General features: G+C 47.7%; 1 protein-coding gene across 2 annotated transcripts in view; it reads right to left on the minus strand.

The window, feature by feature from the left end:
* Nucleotides 1-8,787: 8,787 nt before the first annotated feature.
* TMEM44 (transmembrane protein 44) overlaps nt 8,788-22,626 on the minus strand; it is a 58,609-nt gene continuing 44,770 nt past the window's right edge. Inside the window, exon 10 of one of the 2 annotated variants that reach the window (XM_069727179.1) lies at nt 8,788-9,445. In XM_069727179.1, coding sequence (XP_069583280.1) covers nt 9,236-9,445 — 210 coding nt within the window. In that variant the 3' untranslated portion in view covers nt 8,788-9,235. The remainder of the gene's footprint in view (nt 9,446-22,626) is intronic. The other variant, XM_069727180.1, reaches the window with a different exon arrangement.

Here is a 22,626-nt window from a genome sequence, read left to right on the forward strand (position 1 = left end):
TTCCATCTGTGGAGCCTCCTGCCCCTGTTTTGGTGGAGGGGGAATTGGAGTATATTGTGGAGAAGATTTTGGATTCTCGTGTCTCTAGACGGAAACTCCAGTATCTGGTCAAATGGAAGGGTTATGCTCAGGAAGATAATTCCTGGGTTTTTGCCTCTGATGTCCATGCCCCAGATCTTGTTCGTGCCTTTCATGTGGCTCATCCTGGTCGGCCTGGGGGTTCTGGTGAGGGTTCGGTGACCCCTCCTCAAGGGGGGGGTACTGTTGTGAATTCTGTGGCTGAATTCACTTCTGTGGTCACAAGTGGTATTGCAGTCTCTGGGCTTCCTCCCTCAGGTGTTTTGGTGAGCTCGTTGGCTGCCTTGCTATTTAGCTCCACCTGAGTCTGTCTTCCTTGCTCCTTGTCAATGTTCCAGTGTTGGATCTGAGCTACTGCATCTTTCCTTGGGCCTGCTGCTCTGCTAGATAAGTGCTTCTAGTTTGTTTTCTGTTTTTTCTGTCCAGCTTGTTTTTATCTTTTGCTGGAAGCTCTGAGAAGCAAAGGGGTGCACCGCCGTGCTGTTAGTTCGGCACGGTGGGTCTTTTTGCCCCTTTGCGTGGTTTTCGTTTTAGGGTTTTTTGTAGACTGCATAGTTCTCTTTGCTATCCTCGCTCTGTCTAGAATATCGGGCCTCACTTTGCTGAATCTATTTCATTCCTACGTTTGTCTTTTCATCTTGCTAACAGTCATTATATGTGGGGGCTGCCTATTCCTTTGGGGTATTTCTCTGAGGTAAGTCAGGCTTGTATTTCTATCTTTAGGCTAGTCAGCTCCTCAGGCAGTGCCGAGTTGCATAGGTAGTTGATAGGCGCAATCCACTGCTGCTTCCAGTTGTGTGAGGATAGTTCAGGTACTGCAGTCTACAGAGATTCCACGTCTCAGAGCTCGTCCTATTGATTTTGGGTTTTTGCCAGATCTCTGTATGTGCGCTGATTACTGCACGCTGTGTTGCCTGATTGCCAGCCATAACAAACAGCCGCTTGAAGAACACATCTGTCAAGGGCCGCATCCGCAGAAGATTGAGTGTGGACATTGTAGTGCTTCGCGAAGGTATGCAGGCTGGACCATGTTGCGGCCTTGCAAACCTGCTCTGCCGACGCCTGGTGCCGAATGGCCCAGGAAGCACCCACCGACCGAGTTGAGTGTGCCCTAATCCCCGCCGGGATAGGTCTGCCCCTGACCTGATAAGATTCTTGAATAGCTGATCAGATCCATCTGGCTATCGTGGCTTTAAAAGCGGCTAAACCCTTTGTGACCCTCTGGGAGGAAAAAGAGGGAGTCAGACTTGAGGAAGGGGGCAGTCCTAGAAACGTACCTCCTGAGGGCCCTTACCACATCCAAGGTGTGAAGGGCCTTTTCAACCCTATGTCTTGGCTGTGGGCAAAAGCAGGGAAGAACGATATCTTCATTAAGGTGGAAGGATGAAACCACCTTGGGAAGAAAAGATGGAGATGGACGTAGGACTACTTTATCTTGGTGGAAGGAAAGGAAGGGCATCCAGCAAGAGGGCGGCCAACTCAGACTCGCCTGATAGAGGTTACTGCCACAAGGAAGGCGACCTTCCAGGAGAGGACAATCAGCGAGACATCCTGCAGAGGTTCAAAAGGGGACTCCTGAAGGACACTCAGAACCAAATTGAGATCCCAAGTCTCTAACGGTTTTCTATAGGGGGGTACCACGTGAGAGACCCCCTGAACGAAAGTCCTGACCTGTAGGTTAGCAGCAATCCTTCGTTGGAACAACGCGGATAATGCCGAGATCTGACTCTTGAGAGAACTGAGCGCCAGACCGGAATCCAAGCCGGACTGGAGAAATTTCAGAATGGAGGGAATAGAAAAGGCGAGAGGAGGACGTCCATGGAGCTTGCACCATGAGAAGGCTTTCCAGGTGCAGTGATAAATGCGAGCGGAAGACGTCTTGCGAGCGCTAATCATGGTGGCAATAACTTGCTGGGAGAAGCCAGCTTGAGTTAGGATCCAGGTTTCAACAGCCACGCCGTTAAACGTAGGGCCCCTGAGTTCTGGTGGTAGATCGGCCCTTGGCGAAGCAGATCTGGGCGATCTGGTAGCCGCCAGGGAACGTCGGATACGAGTTGAATGAGCTCTGTGTACCACGCGCGACGTGGCCAATCCAGGGCGACTAGGATCAAAGGAGCCCCCTCCTTCTTGATTTTCCGGATTACCTTCGGTAGTAAAGGAAGTGGAGGAAACATGTACGGGAGGTGGAACTGATGCCATGGGAATATCAGTGCGTCCACCCCGATGACTTGAGGATCCCGAGAACACGATATGAAGTTTGGAACCTTTGCATTCAGTCTGGACGCCATCAGATCCACGTCCGGAGTCCCCCAGTGAAGACAAATCTGCTGGAAGACCTCCGGGTGGAGTTCCCACTCCCCCGAGGTGAGACCCTGACGGCTGAGAAAGTCCGCCGCCCAGTTCTCGATGCCTGGAATGTGCACTGCAGAAATGGTGGAGCGGTTGTGCTCGGCTCAACGGAGAATGTGAGAGACTTCCCGCATTGCCGCCCTGCTGAGGGTACCCCCCTGATGGTTTATGTACGCCACAGTTGTAACGTTGTCTGATTGATTTCGAATTGGGTGACCCCCAAGGAGGAAGTGGAAATGTCTCAGGGCAAATCTGATTGCTCAAATCTCCAAGATGTTTATCGGAAGTCTCGACTCTCGAATCGTCCAACGTCCCTGGACAGTGTGGTGGCAAAATACCGCTCCGCAACCGAGGAGACTGGCGTCGGTAGTTACCACCAGCCAGTGAATTGGGAGAAAAAAAGACCTTCCCTGGCTGAGAGAGGACTCCAAAGTCCACCATTTGAGCGGTTGCCTGATCCGCGGGGGCAGATCGAGGGATAAGGGACTCTTGTCCCAATTGTCCAGTAGAGCCTGTTGTAAGGGACAGAGATGCGGTTGGGCGAAGGGAACCGCTTCCATTGCGGCCACCATTTTCCCCAGGATCCTCATGGCAAAACGAATGGAATGAGGGAAGGGACGACAAAGTGTCCGGGTTCCCTGTTGAAGCGCTAGGGCCTTGGACCGAGGAAGTAGGACCAGCCGCTTGGATGTGTCCAGGATCATGCCTAGGAAGGAGATTTGTCAGGATGGAACGGGGGAGGACTTACATAGTAACATAGTAACATAGTTAGTAAGGCCGAAAAAAGACATTTGTCCATCCAGTTCAGCCTATATTCCATCATAATAAATACCCAGATCTACGTCCTTCTACAGAACCTAATAATTGTATGATACAATATTGTTCTGCTCCAGGAAGACATCCAGGCCTCTCTTGAACCCCTCGACTGAGTTCGCCATCACTTGTCTAAGTTGATTAGCCAGCCCAGGCGTGAAAGCGTATCCAAGGTAATGCAGATGCTTGCTTCGCAGGCCTGATAGACGACCTCCTGATCAAAGGTCCGTCCTAAGTATGGCAACACGATCACTCCTCGGAAATGAAGAATGGCCATGACCGCCACCATGACCTTTGTGAATACCCTGGGTGCGGTGGCAAGGCCGAAGGGTGAGGCTGAGTTGAAAATGGTCCTCTTGGATGGCAAAATGCATGAACCTTTGATGTGGCGGGAAGACTGGGATATGGAGATAAGTATCTTTGATGTCTATTGATGCTAAAAATTCTCCACTCTCCATTGAGGATATGACTGACCGGAGGGATTCCATCCTGAAATGCCGGACCTTTACATACTTGTTTAGGAGCTTTAGATCCAAAATAGGGCGCACCGTGCTGTCCTTTTTTGGAACGACGAAGAGGTTTGAGTAAAAACCTCTGAACTTCTCGTGTTCTGGAACCGGAACAATGACCCCGCTTTGGCGGAGAGACTCGATGGTGCAGTGAAGCACGCGAGACTGAGCTCCTGAACTTGGAAGACGAGAGGGAAACAACCAAGCTGGAGGGGAGGCGATGAATTCTATTTTGTAACCGGAAGACACCAGGTCTCTGACCCATTCGTCGTGAATGACAGAAAGCCAGACATGTTGAAAGAGAAGCAGGCGTTCACCTACTTTGGTGGTGTCGACCGGAAGACTCCCCAAGTCATTGTGAAGGAAATCTGGAGGGCCTGGATCCCCTAGTTCTGGGTTGCCTAGGCTTACCTCGCCAGGACTGACTTGGCCTGTATGAGGGCCGAGAGTCTCTGTCTGTACGTGGAGAACGTTCTGATCTGGACGAGGCTGTAGAGGAGGACAGAAAGGGCAACTGCGAAAGGGCCGAAAGCAAAAATGTTGCTGACGATGAAAAGCAGTTTTAGGCCTGTGCTGCGGGAGGAATTTGCTTTTCCCTCCAGTAGCATCGGAAATAAGCTAGTCTAGTTTTTCTCCAAACAGACATCCGCTCTGAAGAGGCAGAGAAATCAGAGACTTTTTAGAAGATGAATCGGCACGCCACTCTCTAAGCCATAGTGCTCTTCTAATGGTGACGGCGTTTGAGGCAGCAATTGCCGCACAGTCTGCTGCGTCTAAAGACGCGTACATCACATAGTCTCCAGCCATAGTGATTTGTTTGGCGAGATCCGCCGCATCAGACGGAAGAGCCTGGTCCTGAATGGATTTTGCAAGGGCATCTGCCCAGAAAACCATTGCTTTTGCGACCCATGCTGCAGCGAAGGAAGGGAATAGCGAGGAACCTGAGGCCCCATACACTGAGCAAGCCATGGAATCTATTTGGCTTTCTGTGGGATTTTTAATTGAACCACCATCAGGTACAGACAAAAGCGTTTTGGTAGCCAAACACGATACCAGAGATCTACTAGTGGAGGTTCCGTCCAATCTTTGACAAGATCTGCGGAAAAGGGATACTTTGTTCCCAGGGTCTTTTTACCCATAAAGCGCTTATCCGGTCGCTCCCTGTGTCGCCTGACTATCTCCAAAAAGTCTGGATGAGAGGCGAACACTATGGGATCGCTTGGTTCTTGTAAAAGAAACCGCATGATCCGGAGCCGAATTAGGGTCATAATCAACCTTTAGCACATGATTGACAGCTTCAATGAGGGAATCCACAGTCGCTTGAAACTCCGGAGAATCCGGGTCCAAGGATGCCTCAGACTCATACTCAGAGTCATGATCGCTGCGAACCCCTGGAGAGGGAGAGCGAGAAGTGGAGCTACCAGAGACTGAATGGCGTGGTGAATGCTCAGGAGAGGTAGTGCGGATCCGTTTTTTGGATGTCCGTACCTCCTTCAGGTGAGAGCGACCCCTGCTGGCCAATGATTCCCCTGTAATGGAGGGGTCTCTTAACCCAGGGAGACGAGTGCCCCGCTCCCCAGAGGGGTCATGGAGAGATTCTTTCGCTTTGGCCAGCGAAGCCATGGATTGTGACAGTGACGCGGCCCACTCAGGGGGGCTAGATACACTGGGGTCCGTAGCGGCGGAGGGCTCTTGGGCACATTGGGTATCACAGGCTGAGCAGAGAGGGGAGCGTGGGGGCTGAGGGAGAGAAGCCTGGCAGGTGGTACACGCAGCGATAAAGGTAGTAGGGTACCTCCTGACGAAGCTGCCGTTGCAGCGAAACGCGCGTCGAGGTGTGCCTAGTCTGTACGACTCCCTTCTTTTGGGCTCCATTATGTCTACAGGTATGTGTGACTGCTATATCGTTACCTCCATGTGATTTTGTTATCTGATGTGGAATTGTTCATATATATATTGCATATATATTGCAGGTTAGCCGCACTTCCAGTACTATTTATGAGCCTTTCTGTTTACATTATACCCACACATCTGTGGTAGCTATTCTATATAAGTTATTATGCAAGGGAGTCGGATCAGTCTTGTGCTTCTGCTATGACCCTGTATCTAGGGTATATCATATCTCACCAGTTTGTTATACTGTCTTATATGTATTTTTTATAGATTTGTTCTAATAAAGTGTTTGGTGTTTTTATCATTGATCCAGTGTCTTCATGGGTTCTCCATTGGTTTATCTATATAATATATGAAGGGATCTTATTTATTTCTATGAGGGTGTGCTATTTTTGTAGTATGTACCTTTGTAGTCTTTTTAGCTTTTGACTGCGACATAATGTACCCCAATATGAGTGAAAAAACACTGCTAGTGGAAGCGATGTGGGGTAAAGCTGCAGGGAAGCACCTAGTGCCATCTCCTTGGCCAGGTCCTGTGTCCCGCAATCTGAAGATGATGGCGCTGAGTAAACAGGCATTCAGGGTGGCATGTGCAGAGGACGGCAGAGCTGCTTACAAAAGGGAAAAAGATGGCTGCCGAGAGATGGGAGGTTGTCTCGCAAGGAGCGAGAAGCGCCAGGACTGGGGGCGGAGCCGCCGGAATGATGTGAGCGGTGGGCGGAGCTTACCAGGATGCGGCCTACAAAAGGCCGAAGCCGGGAACGAAGTTTATGGCTTCGGTTGGCGCGCATCCGCGGACCGCCGGGAAATGTGCCGCGGAGCTCTGTGGGGACTCTGCCGCTATCGAGCCTTTGTATGCCGCCGAAAAAATGACCCCTCCTGGTGTACTTACCCCGATATGAAGGGGATGGTTCAGCAGGTCAGAGCTGCGCCCAAGGTAGTTAGGACGGTGCAGGGTTGGGGAGCCCCCATCCACCATCCCCTGAAAGGGGGGTGGAGAAGAACCGTCCGCCTCCTTCCATCATCCGCTTATACAGTGGTGATGCAGTGGGGGCTGCACGGATTCACAATGGAAAGTGCCTCTGAACAGCCGAGGGTAAAACCTGGTGGGCAGGGCAAAATGTCCGGCAATATGGCCTGGCTGCAGAAGAGGATACTGGAGGTACCACTCCAGTGCTCGTCTGATTGGGGGGGGGGGGGGGGAGATTGGTGCCCTTGAAGGGGCCCGTTGCCCCTAGAATCAGCTCAGGCAGTGGCATCCCACGTCGCAGGAGAGGATACGAAGAGGTAATACTCCCGTGCTTGTCTGTTGTTGGTTCAGGGAGATTGGAGCCTTGAAAGGTTCCGTCGCCCCATTGTACAAAAGGGATAAAAGTAGAAAATCCAAAAAGTTCTGGTCTGAATAGCAGACCCAGTGTGCCTCCTATGGACACTAAGTTTGAACTGGGTCTCTGGAAGCCAGCATGAGGGTGTATACTGCAGGGGAAGAGCTAACTTTTTTGTCTCAACTTAGTGTCAGCCTCCTAGTGCCAGCAGCATAACATCCATGGTTCTGTGTCCCCCAATGTGGCAAAGGAGAAAGGTTTCTTTAAACAATAAAGCTATGTGCACACGTTGCGGATTAAGGTACCGTCACACTTAGCGACGCTGCAGCGATACCGACAACGATCCAGATCGCTGCTGGAGAGCTGTCACACAGACCGCTCTCCAGCGACCAACGATGCTGGTAACCAGGGTAAACATCGGGTTACTAAGCGCAGGGCCGCGCTTAGTAACCCGATGTTTACCCTGGTTACCATCCTAAAAGTAAAAAAAACAAACACTACATACTTACCTAAAGCCGTCTGTCCTCCAGCGCTGTGCTCTGCACTCCTCCTGTACTGTCTGTGTGAGCACAGCGGCCGGAAAGCAGAGCGATGACGTCACCGCTCTGCTTTCCGGCTGACCGACGCTCACAGCCAGTACAGGAGGAGTGCAGAGCACAGCGCTGGAGGACAGACGGCTGTAGGTAAGTATGTAGTGTTTGTTTTTTTACTTTTAGGATGGTAACCAGGGTAAACATCGGGTTACTAAGCGCGGCCCTGCGCTTAGTTACCCGATGTTTACCCTGGTTACCAGTGAAGACATCGCTGAATCGGTGTCACACACGCCGATTCAGCGAGGTCTGCGGGGAGTCCAGCGACCAAATAAAGTTCTGGACTTTCTACCCCGACCAGCGACAGCACAGCAGGGGCCTGATCGCTGCTGCCTATCACACTGGACGATATCGCTAGCGAGGACGCTGCAACGTCACGGATCGCTAGCGATATCGTCTAGTGTGACGGTACCTTTAGGCTTAGGAATTTCTGGTGCGGATTCTGCCTCTCCAGGCAGAAACCGCAGCTGCGGATTTGTCGTGTTTTTTTGTGCGGTTCCGCAACGTTTGTGCGTTTTTGCTGTGGTTTTCTTGCAGATTTGCTGCGTTTTTTACCCCTGCGGTTTTCTATAATGGAATCGGTACAAAAACGCTGCAGATTCACAAAAAAGTAGTGACATGCTACTTTTAAACCGCAGCGTTTCCGCACCGGATTTTCCGCAAAGTGTGCACAGCATTTTTTTTTCTCATTGATTTACATTGTACTGTAAATCAATTGTGGATCTGCAGCGTTTCTGCACATAGCCTTATGGTGTACAGACCAGTTTTGACAGGTTGATAATTAGGAAGGAGTGTGCCCCAAACGTTTGTTTCCTGATTATAGGCGTATGCAAATAGGCCAGCAGTCAACAGACAAATGAGCAAAACACTTTCATTGGCCAAGATGCTTTTTAAGCTTGCTTAAAAATAATAGCATTCAGCAGCACGTTATTCCTTGTAAATTTGGACACCTGCTATCGATATCATGGTGTTCTGTGTGTACAGAATTATAATTCAGTGTGCATGGCAGTGCGGTCAACCTGTGTAAGCAGGCCATTAAATGACCACATTGGCTGATCAACAGTCATTAAGATCCTCTGGCATCTTGCACAGACTGTTTGTCTCAATCTCAACATTGATCGTTTACGCATTTATTGGTTAATTTAAATGGGTCTTTATTTTGAAAAACCACTATGAATGATAAATATCTCATCAGTACAAAACCGGTCTTACAACACAGGACAACAGATCTTACATGGGCATGAATGCTTATCGGGAGAAGTAAACTTTATTTTTATTAACTGAAATAGAAAAAAAATAATTGAATAAAACATTATAGTATGAGGAAGCAATACAAAATATTGTATCTCATTTATAACATTCAAAACTAAGTGAGTTTCAAAGCATAGAAAATATACCGAGAAAATTCACATTTTAAATAAAATATACAAAAAATATTCTTCTTCCCGTGGGAAAAAAAACTGATGCAAGAAGTAGTATGTGGGTTATAATAAAAAAAAAAAATTTCCAGATGAAGTTACCAGCTTTTTTTTTTTTTTATTTACCCACTTTACATCCCAGATGTTGTATGTTCTATGCAAACAGTTGGCAATTATTGCAATGGGTAATGACTGGAGGAATGGAGTCAAAACATCCTTTTTCCGATGCTCAGTCAAACAATTTTCTTTTTTGTTTTCTTTCACCTTTGTTCTATTCTGATCAGGTCCGCACATTGTGTGTTCTTATTGCTTGTAGAGGACAGTGGGTTTTTGAAGCTCTGCCAAATGGTGGATGAGATCGGTTGTTCAGGAGTAATATTGATGGCTTTTAAGACACAGCTATCGTTGGGTTGTATACATGGAAATTCAGAGTCCTTTCTCCAATTTTGATCTAAATCTTCAAAATCCCACTAGAAATTTAAAAAAAAGTAATAGAAACATTTAAATAGGACTGGATTTTCAATATTTTTCACTAAACATATCCCTGTGTATGTTTTGTTTTTATTTTTATGCCCTTTTCCCTCTCAAGACATATTTTGCAGATTCACTGCAGCAGGGGCGTCACTAGGCACATACGATAGATCTGGGTCCTGGGCCCTGGATAATAAGTGAACTGCCCCAAATCTGTAGGTTAATTCTTTTTTATTTTTCAGAACAATTAAACTTTATCTTCTATGCACTGAGTGCACACAGCTACGCAGGGTTTGACGGACACTCCCCTGCGTGATGGGGCTGTCATTAGGACTGCAGCTCCTCTTCCCCGCTCAGTGGTCCTTTTCTTTGGTTAAGTCACAGCAGAGGCATCTATATGCAGAGCAACGGCACAGCGTCACCGGGTTGGGGGGAGTATATGATGAACAGGGGATCGGGGCTTGAAAGAATAGAGGAAGAGGTCAGTGGAGCCAGGTCTGTAAGAAAATACAGCCGCCCTGGGGAAAGGTGAGACATGACAGCTCTTGCTCTTCTGTGGCTGCACAACACATCCTCCCCCTCCTGTAATGTACAGGCAGCTCAGCAGTCGAGACAGGGCAGGGCTGACAGTAGGTCTCCTGTATACCAGCATATCTCTGGCTGCTGATTTTCAATGTCAGGACTTCCCCACTGTACATGTATATGTACAGCTCATTTGTCTGTATATGTATAATATGTGTATATGTACAGGTCAAGTGTAATGTGTATATATGTACAGTATAATGTGTATATCTGTACAGGTCACGTGTCTGTATAATGTGTATATACACAACTCAAAAAAATGAAGGGAACACTTAAAAAATACAATGTAACTCCAAGTCAATCACACTTCTGAGAAATCAACCTGTCCAGTTATGAAGCAACACCGATTGTGAATCAATTTCTCCTGCTGTTGTGCAAACGGAACAGACAACAGGTAGAAGTTATGGGCAATTAGCTACACAATCCCTATAAAAGGAGTGATTCTGCAGGGGTGACCACAGGCCATTTCACTGGTCTCATCCTTTTTGGCTGCTGTCTTGATCACTTTTGTATTTTGTCATTGCTCTCACCCGTAGAGGTACTATACAGTAGCATGAGGTGGTGTCTATAACGCACAGAAGTTGCTCAGGTAGTGCAGCTCATCCAAGATGGCACATCAATGCGAGCTGTGGCAAGAAGTGTAGCTGTGTTTGTCAGCACAGTGTCCAGAGCATGGAGCAGATACCAGGAGACAGGCCAGTACACCAGAAGACATGATAGGGGTTCTGTAGTAGGGCAACAACCCAACCGCAGAACTGCTACCTCCTTCTTTGTACAAAGAGCAACAGGAGGAGCTGTGCCAGAGCCCTACAAAATGACCTCCAACAGTCCACCATCATTCATGTGTCTGCTCTAACTGTGAGAAACAGACTCCATGAGGGTGGTATGAGGGCCTGACATCCACAAGTGGGTGTTGTGCTTACAGCCCAACACTGCTCAGGGCGGTGGGCATTTGCCAGAGTACACCAAGATTGGCAGGTTAGACATTGGCGCCCTTTGCTCTTCACGGATGAGGGCAGAGTCACACTGAGCACTAGGGTTGAGCGACCTTGACCTTTTTAGAGTCGAGCCGTGTTTCGCGAAGCCCGACTATCTTAGAAGTCGAGTCGAGTGGAATCGGCCGATTATCGCGAAAAGTCGGGTATCGCCCGAAACACAAAACCCAATGCAAGTCAATGGGGGAGCATAGTCGGCAGTGAGTGGAGGCCAGGAAAACACCTACACTGCCCATTTTAATGGCAAAAACATCCATTCTTGTTAAAGAAGCTTGTCAATCGTAATTTACCTTATAATAATTGGAAGGCATTTGAAATTGGGGGTCATTTGGCTAAAGTTGTGGGGGGTAGGGCTGGTTCAAGTAATTAGTGGGGCCAGTAAATCTGGACCACGTCACGGCAGTGGAGCAGGGAGAGGTAAGTATTTCAACTTTGCAAGTGCTGTGATCCTGAGCAAGCAGGGGGGGCCCACTCGTTGGCATTGGCACTGGCACAGGGCCCCTCAAAGTACAGCGGTGTGTTTGCACGGCGGGGGCGCCTCCCAACGGCAGCAACACTTTTGCGTACTATGAGAGACCCTGTGCCAGTGACGTCGCCAACTAGTATTCCTCCCCCCACCTGATGAAGGAACCTGCACTTTTATCTGCACCCTCCTCTTTGTCCCCGTGTAAGGTGGTATGGTATGCGGGAAGAGGAACCTGACTTTCAGCAGGGTCACAATCTTGCTGTGTAGCGTGCACGGGGAATTTTGCGTTATGGGTCAATGTACCAGCAGACTCATCTATCACTGGCTGGGCAATGGGCAGGATGAGGAGGAAACACAGATATAGGCCCAAAGAATAAAGTGGGCTAAATGCAGTTCAAAATTGGTAACACAGGACTAACCAGGGGGCATTGCAGTGGAGGACAACTGGAATGAGATGCTGACACAGAGAGTAGGCCCAAATCAGTAAGTAGTCGACATGCAGTTCAAAATTGGCAACCGTAGTAAACAGGCGGCCCAGCTTTGTTCAGTTGAGGAGAACAGCAAGGAGTGGCAGACACCGATAGTAGGCCCCAACCCAACTAGTAGGCCAAATGCAGTCTAACATTAACAACTACTGAACAAGAGCCAGAAAATGGAATTTCAGGACAGGAAACCAGGAGAACAGCAAGGAGTGGCAGACACCGATAGTAGGCCCCAAACCAACTAGTACGCCAAATGCAGTTGTTCCATTTAACTACAATTTAATGAGAGCCTGAAAATAGAAGTTCAGGAAAGGCAACCTGGAGAACACCTTGGAGTGGAACACACCATCTCTCTACACCCCATACCCAATTTGTAGGCCTAATGCAGTGTAGTTTTCTACAACTACTAAACGAGAGTCGGAAGATCGAAGCAATGTGGACGAAACCTGGGGAACACCTTGGAGTGTAACACACCGTCTCTCTACACCCCATACCCAATTTGTAGGCCTAATGCAGTGTAGTTTTCTACAACTACTAAACGAGAGCATGAAGATCGAAGCAATGGAGAGGAAACCTGGGGAACACCTTGGAGTGGAACACACCATCTCTCTACACCCCATACCCAATTTGTAGGCCTAATGCAGTGTAGTTTCCAAGAACTACTAAACGGGAGCCGGAAGATCGAAGCTCAGGAAAGGCAACCTGGAGAACACCTTGGAGTGGAACACACCATCTCTCTACACCCCATACCCAATTTGTAGGCCTAATGCAGTGTAGTTTCCAACAACTACTAAACGAGAGCATGAAGATCGAAGCATTGGCGAGGAAACCTGGGGAACACCTTGGAGTGGAACACACCGTCTCTCTACACCCCATACCCAATTTGTAGGCCTAATGCAGTGTAGTTTCCAAGAACTACTAAACGAGAGCCGGAAGATCGGAGCTCAGGAAAGGTAACCTGGAGAACACCTTGGAGTGGAACACACCATCTCTCTACACCCCATACCCAATTTGTAGGCCTAATGCAGTGTAGTTTCCAACAACTACTAAACGAGAGCATTAAGATCGAAGCAATGGCGAGGAAACCTGGGGCACACCTTGGGGAGGCAGACACAGTTAGTAGGCCCTACCAAAGTTGTACCCCCAATGCAGTTTTAAAATTCCTAGAGGCTGAAAACAAGACTATTGACGCTCAGCTTTTTTCAAAGGAACACAGCTGAATTGAGTGGCGTAGACAGACACAGGTAGTAGGACTTAACCCAAAAATGTGGCTCACTGCAGCTTAAAAAAGTTACAGGGGTACACAAGCAGCAGTGCTCTGGGCAGTGGAGGACAATTTCAATAGTGGACCGCAGACAGACTTTGTACGCCTACTATTAGAAAAAGGATGCTCTATGCAATTAAAAATAGGTTCCAGGGGTCCACGGGCAGCAGTGGTGTGGTCAGTGGACGAGTATTGGAAGGAGGGACCGCAGACAGGCGTAGTAGGCCTAAAATAACACATGGCTGTAGGCAATTTTAAATTGGTTCCAGGGGTACACGGGCAGCAGTGGTGTGGTCAGTGGAGGCCTAGTGGAAGGAGTGACCGCAGACAGGCATCGAAGGCCTAAAATAATAACACATGGCTGTAGGCAATTTTAAATTGGTTCCAGGGGTACACGGGCAGCAGTGGTGTGGTCAGTGGAGGCCTAGTGGAAGGAGTGACCACAGACAGGCATCGAAGGCCTAAAATAATAACACATGGCTGTAGGCAATTTTAAATTGGTTCCAGGGGTACACGGGCAGCAGTGGCCTGGTCAGTGTAGTAGTAGTAGAAAGAACGGACCGCAGACAGGCATCGAAGGCCTAAAATAAAAAAATTGGGCTGGCTGTAGGCAATTTTAAATTGGTTCCAGGGGTACACGGGCAGCAGTGGTGTGGTCAGTGGAGGCCTAGTGGAAGGAGTGACCGCAGACAGGCATCGAAGGCCTAAAGTAAAAAAATTGGGCTGGCTGTAGGCAATTTTAAATTGGTTCCAGGGGTACACGGGCAGCAGTGGTGTGGTCAGTGGAGGCCTAGTGGAAGGAGTGACCGCAGACAGGCATCGAAGGCCTAAATTAAAAAAAATTGGGCTGGCTGTAGGCAATTTTAAATTGGTTCCAGGGGTACACGGGCAGCAGTGGCCTGGTCAGTGTAGTAGTAGTAGAAAGAACGGACCGCAGACAGGCATCGAAGGCCTAAAATAAAAAAATTGGGCTGGCTGTAGGCAATTTTAAATTGGTTCCAGGGGTACACGGGCAGCAGTGGTGTGGTCAGTGGAGGCATATTGTAAGGAGTTACCGCAGACAGGCATCGAAGGCCTAAAATAATAACACATGGCTGTAGGCAATTTTAAATTGGTTCCAGGGGTACACGGGCAGCAGTGGTGTGGTCAGTGGAGGCCTAGTGGAAGGAGTGACCGCAGACAGGCATCGAAGGCCTAAAATAATAACACATGGCTGTAGGCAATTTTAAATTGGTTCCAGGGGTACACGGGCAGCAGTGGCCTGGTCAGTGTAGTAGTAGTAGAAAGAACGGACCGCAGACAGGCATCGAAGGCCTAAAATAAAAAAATTGGGCTGGCTGTAAGCAATTTTAAATTGGTTCCAGGGGTACACGGGCAGCAGTGGTGTGGTCAGTGGAGGCCTAGTGGAAGGAGTGACCGCAGACAGGCATCGAAGGCCTAAAATAAAAAAATTGGGCTGGCTGTAGGCAATTTTAAATTGGTTCCAGGGGTACACGGGCAGCAGTGGTGTGGTCAGTGGAGGCCTAGTGGAAGGAGTGACCGCAGACAGGCATCGAAGGCCTAAAATAATAACACATGGCTGTAGGCAATTTTAAATTGGTTCCAGGGGTACACGGGCAGCAGTGGTGTGGTCAGTGGAGGCCTAGTGGAAGGAGTGACCGCAGACAGGCATCGAAGGCCTAAAGTAAAAAAATTGGGCTGGCTGTAGGCAATTTTAAATTGGTTCCAGGGGTACACGGGCAGCAGTGGTGTGGTCAGTGGAGGCATAGTGGAAGGAGTGACCGCAGACAGGCTTCGAAGGCCTAACATAACAAAAATGTCAATACAATGGTATTGTCAGTGGCAGGCATTGAAGGATGTCAGCGCATAGACTAAACATTGGTGGAGCTGTGAGATAATTTTGCAAGTGGTAGAGCACTGTTTGAGCTGGGGGGGGGGGGGAACTGTCTTGTGGCCGGCGGTACAGGCCCAGGGCCCCTCATATTACAACGGTGTGTCTGACGTTGGGTGCGCACCACCACCGCCAGAGACACTTTATTGTACTAGGAGGGACCCAGTGGCAGTGCCGTCGACCAAAAGCGGGCACACCCACCTCTTCAGACAAACAGCACTCTCACGGGTGCTGTCGCCAAGTGTCGATACCACGGCCCCGTGTGGGGAGTTTGGCCATTTAGTGAGGTGTAAACATGTCGTATGCTGGACAATCAGGTGCAGAAAATTACGAGATTGGAAAGGCATTCAGAATAGTCCACAGGCAAGACCTTTTCATAGGAAAGCTAGGTGTCAGCCGGGCAAGGTGGGGCAAAAGATTTCGAAATCCAGTTGTGGTTCATTTTAATGAAGGTTAGATCATCTACATTTTGGGTAGCCAGACGAGTCCTTTTTTCTGTTAGTATTGAACCTGCAGCACTGAATACTCTTTCTGATAGGACACTAGCTGCCGGGCAAGCAAGCTCCTGCAATGCATATTCTGCCAATTCTGGCCAGGTGTCTAATTTTGATGCCCAGTAATCAAATGGGAATGACGGTTGAGGGAGAACATCGATAAGGGATGAAAAATAGTTTGTAACCATACTGGACAAATGTGGTCTCCTGTCACTTTGAATTGATGCTGCAGTACCTGTCCTGTCTGCGGTCATAGCAAAATCACTCCACAACCTGGTCAGAAAACCCCTCTGGCCAACGCCACTTCTGATTTCTGCCCCTCTAACTCCTCTGGTCTGCTGGCCCCTGCAGCTCGTGTGAGAACGATCACGGGCGCTGTGTGCAGGGAATGCCAGAAGCAAACGGTCAACAAGAGTTGATTGTTTGGTTGCTAATATTAGTTCCAAGTTCTCATGTGGCATTATATTTTGCAATTTGCCTTTATAGCGAGGATCAAGGAGGCAGGCCAACCAGTAATCGTCATCGTTCATCATTTTAGTTATGCGTGTGTCCCTTTTGAGGATACGCAAGGCATAATCCGCCATGTGGGCCAAAGTTCCAGTTCTCAAATCTGCGGTTGTGCTTGGTTGAGGGGCAGTTTCAGGCAAATCCACGTCACTTGTGTCCCTCCAAAAACCAGAACCCGGCCTTGCCGCGCCACCAATTTCCAGTGGCCCCGGAAAAGCTTCCTCATTAAAAATATAATCATCCCCATCATCCTCCTCCTCCTCTTCGCCCGCTAACTCGTCCTGTACACTGCCCTGGCCAGACAATGGCTGACTGTCATCAAGGCTTTCCTCTTCCTCAGCTGCAGACGCCTGATCCTTTATGTGCGTCAAACTTTGCATCAGCAGACGCATTAGGGGGATGCTCATGCTTATTATGGCGTTGTCTGCACTAACCAGCCGTGTGCATTCCTCAAAACACTGAAGGACTTGACACATGTCTTGAATCTTCGACCACTGCACACCTGACAACTCCATGTCTGCCATCCTACTGCCCGTGTATGTGTATCCTCCCACAAAAACATAACAGCCCGCCTCTGTTCACACAGTCTCTGAAGCATGTGCAGTGTTGAGTTCCACCTTGTTGCAACGTCTATGATTAGGCGATGCTGGGGAAGGTTCAAAGAACGCTGATAGGTCTGCATACGGCTGGAGTGTACGGGCGAACGGCGGATATGTGAGCAAAGTCCACGCACTTTGAGGAGCAGGTCGGATAACCCCGGATAACTTTTCAGGAAGCACTGCACCACCAGGTTTAAGGTGTGAGCCAGGCAAGGAATGTGTTTCAGTTGGGAAAGGGAGATGGCAGCCATGAAATTCCTTCCGTTATCACTCACTACCTTGCCTGCCTCAAGATCTACAGTGCCCAGCCACGACTGCGTTTCTTTCTGCAAGAACTCGGACAGAACTTCCGCGGTGTGTCTGTTGTCGCCCAAACACTTCATAGCCAATACAGCCTGCTGACGTTTGCCAGTAGCTTCCCCATAATGGGAGACCTGGTGTGCAACAGTGGCAGCTGCGGATGGAGTGGTTGTGCGACTGCGGTCTGTGGACGAGCTCTCGCTTCTGCAGGAGGACGAAGAGGAGGAGGAGGGGGTGCGAACGGCTACAGCCAACTGTTTCCTAGACCGTGGGCTAGGCAGAACTGTCCCAAACTTGCTGTCCCCTGTGGACCCTGCATCCACAACATTCACCCAGTGTGCCGTGATGGACACGTAACGTCCCTGGCCATGCCTACTGGTCCATGCATCTGTTGTCAGGTGCACCTTTGTGCTCACAGATTGCCTGAGTGCATGGACGATGCGCTCTTTAACATGCTGGTGGAGGGCTGGGATGGCTTTTCTGGAAAAAAAGTGTCGACTAGGTAGCTCGTAGCGTGGTACAGCGTAGTCCATCAGGGCTTTGAAAGCTTCGCTTTCAACTAACCGGTAGGGCATCATCTCTAACGAGATTAGTCTAGCTATGTGGGCGTTCAAACCCTGTGTACGCGGATGCGAGGCTAAGTACTTCCTTTTTCTAACCATAGTCTCATGTAGGGTGAGCTGGACTGGAGAGCTGGAGATCGTGGAACTAGCGGGGGTGCCGGTGGACATGGCAGACTGAGAGACGGTGGGAGATGGTATTGTTGCCGCCGGTGCCCTAGATGCAGTGTTTCCTACTACGAAACTGGTGATTCCCTGACCCTGACTGCTTTGGCCTGGCAAAGAAACCTGCACAGATACTGCAGGTGGTGCGGAAAATGGTGGCCCTACACTGCCGGAAGGGATGTTGCGTTGCTGACTAGCTTCATTGGCCGAGGGTGCTACAACCTTAAGGGACGTTTGGTAGTTAGTCCAGGCTTGCAAATGCATGGTGGTTAAATGTCTATGCATGCAACTTGTATTGAGACTTTTCAGATTCTGTGATCTGCTTAAGGTAGTTGAACATTTTTGACAGATGACTTTGCGCTGATCAATTGGATGTTGTTTAAAAAAATGCCAGACTGCACTCTTTCTAGCATCGGATACCTTTTCAGGCATTGCAGACTGAGCTTTAACCGGATGGCCACGCTGTCCTCCAACAGGTTTTGGCTTTGCCACGCGTTTTGGGCAAGATACGGGCCCGGCAGATGGAACCTGTTGCGATGTTGATGCCTGCTGCGGCCCCTCCTCCTCCGCTTCAGAACTGCTGCCGCCTGCACCCTGTTCCCCCAATGGCTGCCAATCGGGGTCAAGAACTGGGTCATCTATTACCTCTTCTTGTAGCTCGTGTGCAACTTCGTCTGTGTCACCGTGTCGGTCGGTGGTGTAGCGTTCGTGATGGGGCAACATAGTCTCATCAGGGTCTGATTCTTGATCAGCACCCTGCGAGGGCAATGTTGTGGTCTGAGTCAAAGGACCAGCATAGTAGTCTGGCTGTGGCTGTGCATCAGTGCACTCCATGTCAGATTCAACTTGTAATGGGCATGGACTGTTAACTGCTTCACTTTCTAAGCCAGGGACGGTATGTGTAAAGAGCTCCATGGAGTAACCCGTTGTGTCGCCTGCTGCATTCTTCTCTGTTGTTGTTTTTGCTGAAGAGGACAAGGAAGCGACTTGTCCCTGACCGTGAACATCCACTAACGACGCGCTGCTTTGACATTTACCAGTTTCACGAGAGGAGGCAAAAGAGCTAGAGGCTGAGTCAGCAAGATAAGCCAAAACTTGCTCTTGCTGCTCCGGCTTTAAAAGCGGTTTTCCTACTCCCAGAAAAGGGAGCGTTCGAGGCCTTGTGTAGCCAGACGACGAACCTGGCTCCACAGCTCCAGACTTAGGTGCAATATTTTTTTTCCCACGACCAGCTGATGCTCCACCACTACCACTACCCTCATTACCAGCTGACAATGAACGCCCCCGGCCACGACCTCTTCCACCATACTTCCTCATTGTTTTAAAAACGTAAACAAACTAACGGTATTTGTTGCTGTCACACAAATTACACGGTGAGCTATAACTTCAGTATGATTTAGCTACCCCTTTACAGGTGAGTGAGACCACAACGAAAATCAGGCACAATGTTACACACTCTGTTGTTGGTGGCAACAAATGAGAGAGATGCCACACACGCAGGACTGTCACTGAAGCACAAATGTAAATATTAATCTCCCACTGATTTGATTTTTTTTTTTTTTTCAGGGAGACTTTAGGAAAAAAAAATAATAGAATAAAATGATTTTTTCAGGGAGAATTTAAAAAACAAATAAAACAAAAAAAGGCTTTCTATGGCCCACTGAGTGAGAGATGACGCACACAGGAGTCAGGAGTGGCACACAAGCCCAGAGGCCAATATTTATCTCCCACTGATTGATTTATTGATTTTTTCAGGTAGAATTTAGAACCCAAATCAACCAAAAACATAAATAGGCTTTCTATGGCCCACTATTTGTGAGAGAGATGGCACGCTCAGGACTGGCACACAAGCCCAGAGGCCAATATTAATCTCCCACTTTTTTTTTGTTGTTCCAGGGAAAATTTATAAACCCAATAAAAAAAATAAATAAATAGGCTTTCTATGGCCCACTATCTGAGAGAGAGAGATGGCACGCTTAGGACTGGGACACAAGCCCAAAGGCCAATATTAATCTCCCACTGATTGATTTATTGATTTTTTCAGGTAGAATTTAGAACCCAAATAAAGCAAAAAAAAAAAAATGGGCTTTCTATGGCCCACTGACAGAGATGGCACACACAGGAGTCAAGAGTGGCACACAAGCCCTGAGGCCAATATTGTTCTCCCACTGATTGATGTAGTGATTTTTTCAGGTAGATTTTAGAACCCAAATCAAGCAAAAAAATAAATAGGCTTTCTATGGCCCACTGAGTGAGAGATGGCACACACAGGGATGGCACTCTAGCAGAAATGTCAATCTTAATCTCCCACAAAAAAAAAAAAAAAAAAAAAAAAAAACAGGGAGTGTCCAACAATTACTATCTCCCTGCAGTAATCTCAGCCAGGTATGGCAGGCAGCAATAAGGAGTGGACTGATGCACAAATTAAATAAAAAGTGTGGACAAACAAAAAAGATAGCTGTGCAGAAAGGAAGGAACAAGAGGATTTGTGCTTTGAAAAAAGCAGTTGGTTTGCACAGCGGCGTACACACAGCAATGCAGCTATCAGGGAGCCTTCTAGGGCAGCCCAATGAGCTACAGCGCTGAGGGGGAAAAAAAAAAAAAAATGTAGCTTCCACTGTCCCTGCACACCGAAGGTGGTGTTGGGCAGTGGAAATCGCTACAGCACAAGCGGTTTGGTGGTTAATGGACCCTGCCTAACGCTATCCCTGCTTCTGACGAAGCGGCAGCAACCTCTCCCTAAGCTCAGATCAGCAGCAGTAACATGGCGGTCGGCGGGAACGCCCCTTTATAGCCCCTGTGACGCCGCAGACAGCAAGCCAATCACTGCAATGCCCTTCTCTAAGATGGTGGGGACCAGGACCTATGTCATCACGCTGCCCACACTCTGCGTTTACCTTCATTGGCTGAGAAATGGCGCTTTTCGCGTCATTGAAACGCGACTTTGGCGCGAAAGTCGCGTACCGCATGGCCGACCCCGCACAGGGGTCGGATCGGGTTTCATGAAACCCGACTTTGCCAAAAGTCGGCGACTTTTGAAAATGAACGACCCGTTTCGCTCAACCCTACTGAGCACATGTAACAGTCTGGAGTCCCCTTGGGGAAAACATTCTGCTGCCTTCAACATCCTCCAGTATGACCGGTTTGCCAGTGGGTTAGTAATGGTGTGGAAAGGCATATCTTTGGAGGGCCACACAGCCCTCCTTGTGCTAGTCAAAGGTACCCTGACTGCCATTAGGTACTGGCATGAGATCCACAGTCCCATTGTGAGACCATATGTGGCCAAGTACAGAGATATCCTGGATGAAAACTTCCTCCAGAGTGCTCTGGACTTCAGACTTGGCAGAAGCTTCACCTTCAACAAGAAAATGACCCTAAGAACACAGCTAAAATAACAAAGGAGTGGCTTCAGAATAACTCGGTGACCATTCTTGAGTAGCCCAGCCAGAGCCCTGACCTAAACCCAATTGAGCATCTCTGAAAATGTGTCACTATGACCGTACATGGTTTTTGCCAACACGCACAATTATGTGGAAAGGAGTTTCAATGCAACACACTTTTTCCCCTAACATGTTGCATTTATCTTTGCACTTTGATTTGACTCTGTTGCTGCATATATGGTAGTCACTGTGTTAACTGTGGTTGTACATGGAACTGTAGGTTTTATTTATACTCACTTATGTATCACTTTGTTATATCCTACATCATTGCATTGAACTGTACCGGGGTCTATAACGCTGGTAAAGCTGAACGAGTCGGTGCTGGTGAGGGGGGGGGGGGGGTAAGTCGGCACTGGTGGCAGAATTCCTTTATCAGAATCGAAATCAGTGCTTGCCCAAGTAAATTAATCCTTATTAGGGTCATGTTTTTTAGATTATAATGTGGTGGACAACAGCTGCAATAAATTTCTAATAGGATGACCAGCAATGAATTAGTTAAGAAATGAAGAGTTGACAAAGAAAAAAACCATGAAATGGGAATGGAAAAATGTTGGACAAATGTTCAAACAGTTTTCCTTGAGTATTACCCGGAGGGGCAGATGTAACAGAGCAGCATTTTATTTCAGGGAAAGGGTCCATTTTGAGAATAGTAAATGGCTTCCATTCTCTTAAGATCTAGCAAAACTATGGACCATGCACATTGATAGTCTTAGTCATTAACGCCATAAAATAATCGTAAATGATCGACGGTCTGCGGCTTTGTTTTCCATTGCCAAGATATATTTAAAGTGTAACCGTTCTTTCTACTTGTGTGAACAATATTTTCAGAACATGTTTTATCTTAACAAAACAATCTAGGAGGTTTGAAAAAAAAAAAAAAAAAAAAAAAAAAAATATAATATATATATATATATATATATATATATATATATATATATATATATATATATATATATATATACATATACATATACATATACATATATATACACACATATATATATATATATATATATATACATATATATACATATATATACATATATATATATATATACATATATATATATATACATATATATATATATATACATACATATATATATACATACATATATATATACATACATATATATATATACATACACATACATATATATATATATACATACATACATATATATACATACATATATATATATATATATTACACACACATACATACACTAGAGGTGGCCCGATTCAAACGCATCGGGTATTCTAGAATATGCATGTCCACGTAGTATATTGCCCAGCCACGTAGTATATTGCCCAGCCACGTAGTATATTGTCCAGCACAGAGCCACGTAGTATAGAGACTTTAAAAAAAATAAACATATACTCACCTATAGCCCGTTGAAGTCCTGCTATACTTACCATCAGTCGCCTTTCCCGC

The sequence above is a fragment of the Ranitomeya imitator genome, chromosome 5 (genome assembly GCF_032444005.1).
Source record: "Ranitomeya imitator isolate aRanImi1 chromosome 5, aRanImi1.pri, whole genome shotgun sequence".
NCBI lineage: Eukaryota > Metazoa > Chordata > Amphibia > Anura > Dendrobatidae > Ranitomeya > Ranitomeya imitator.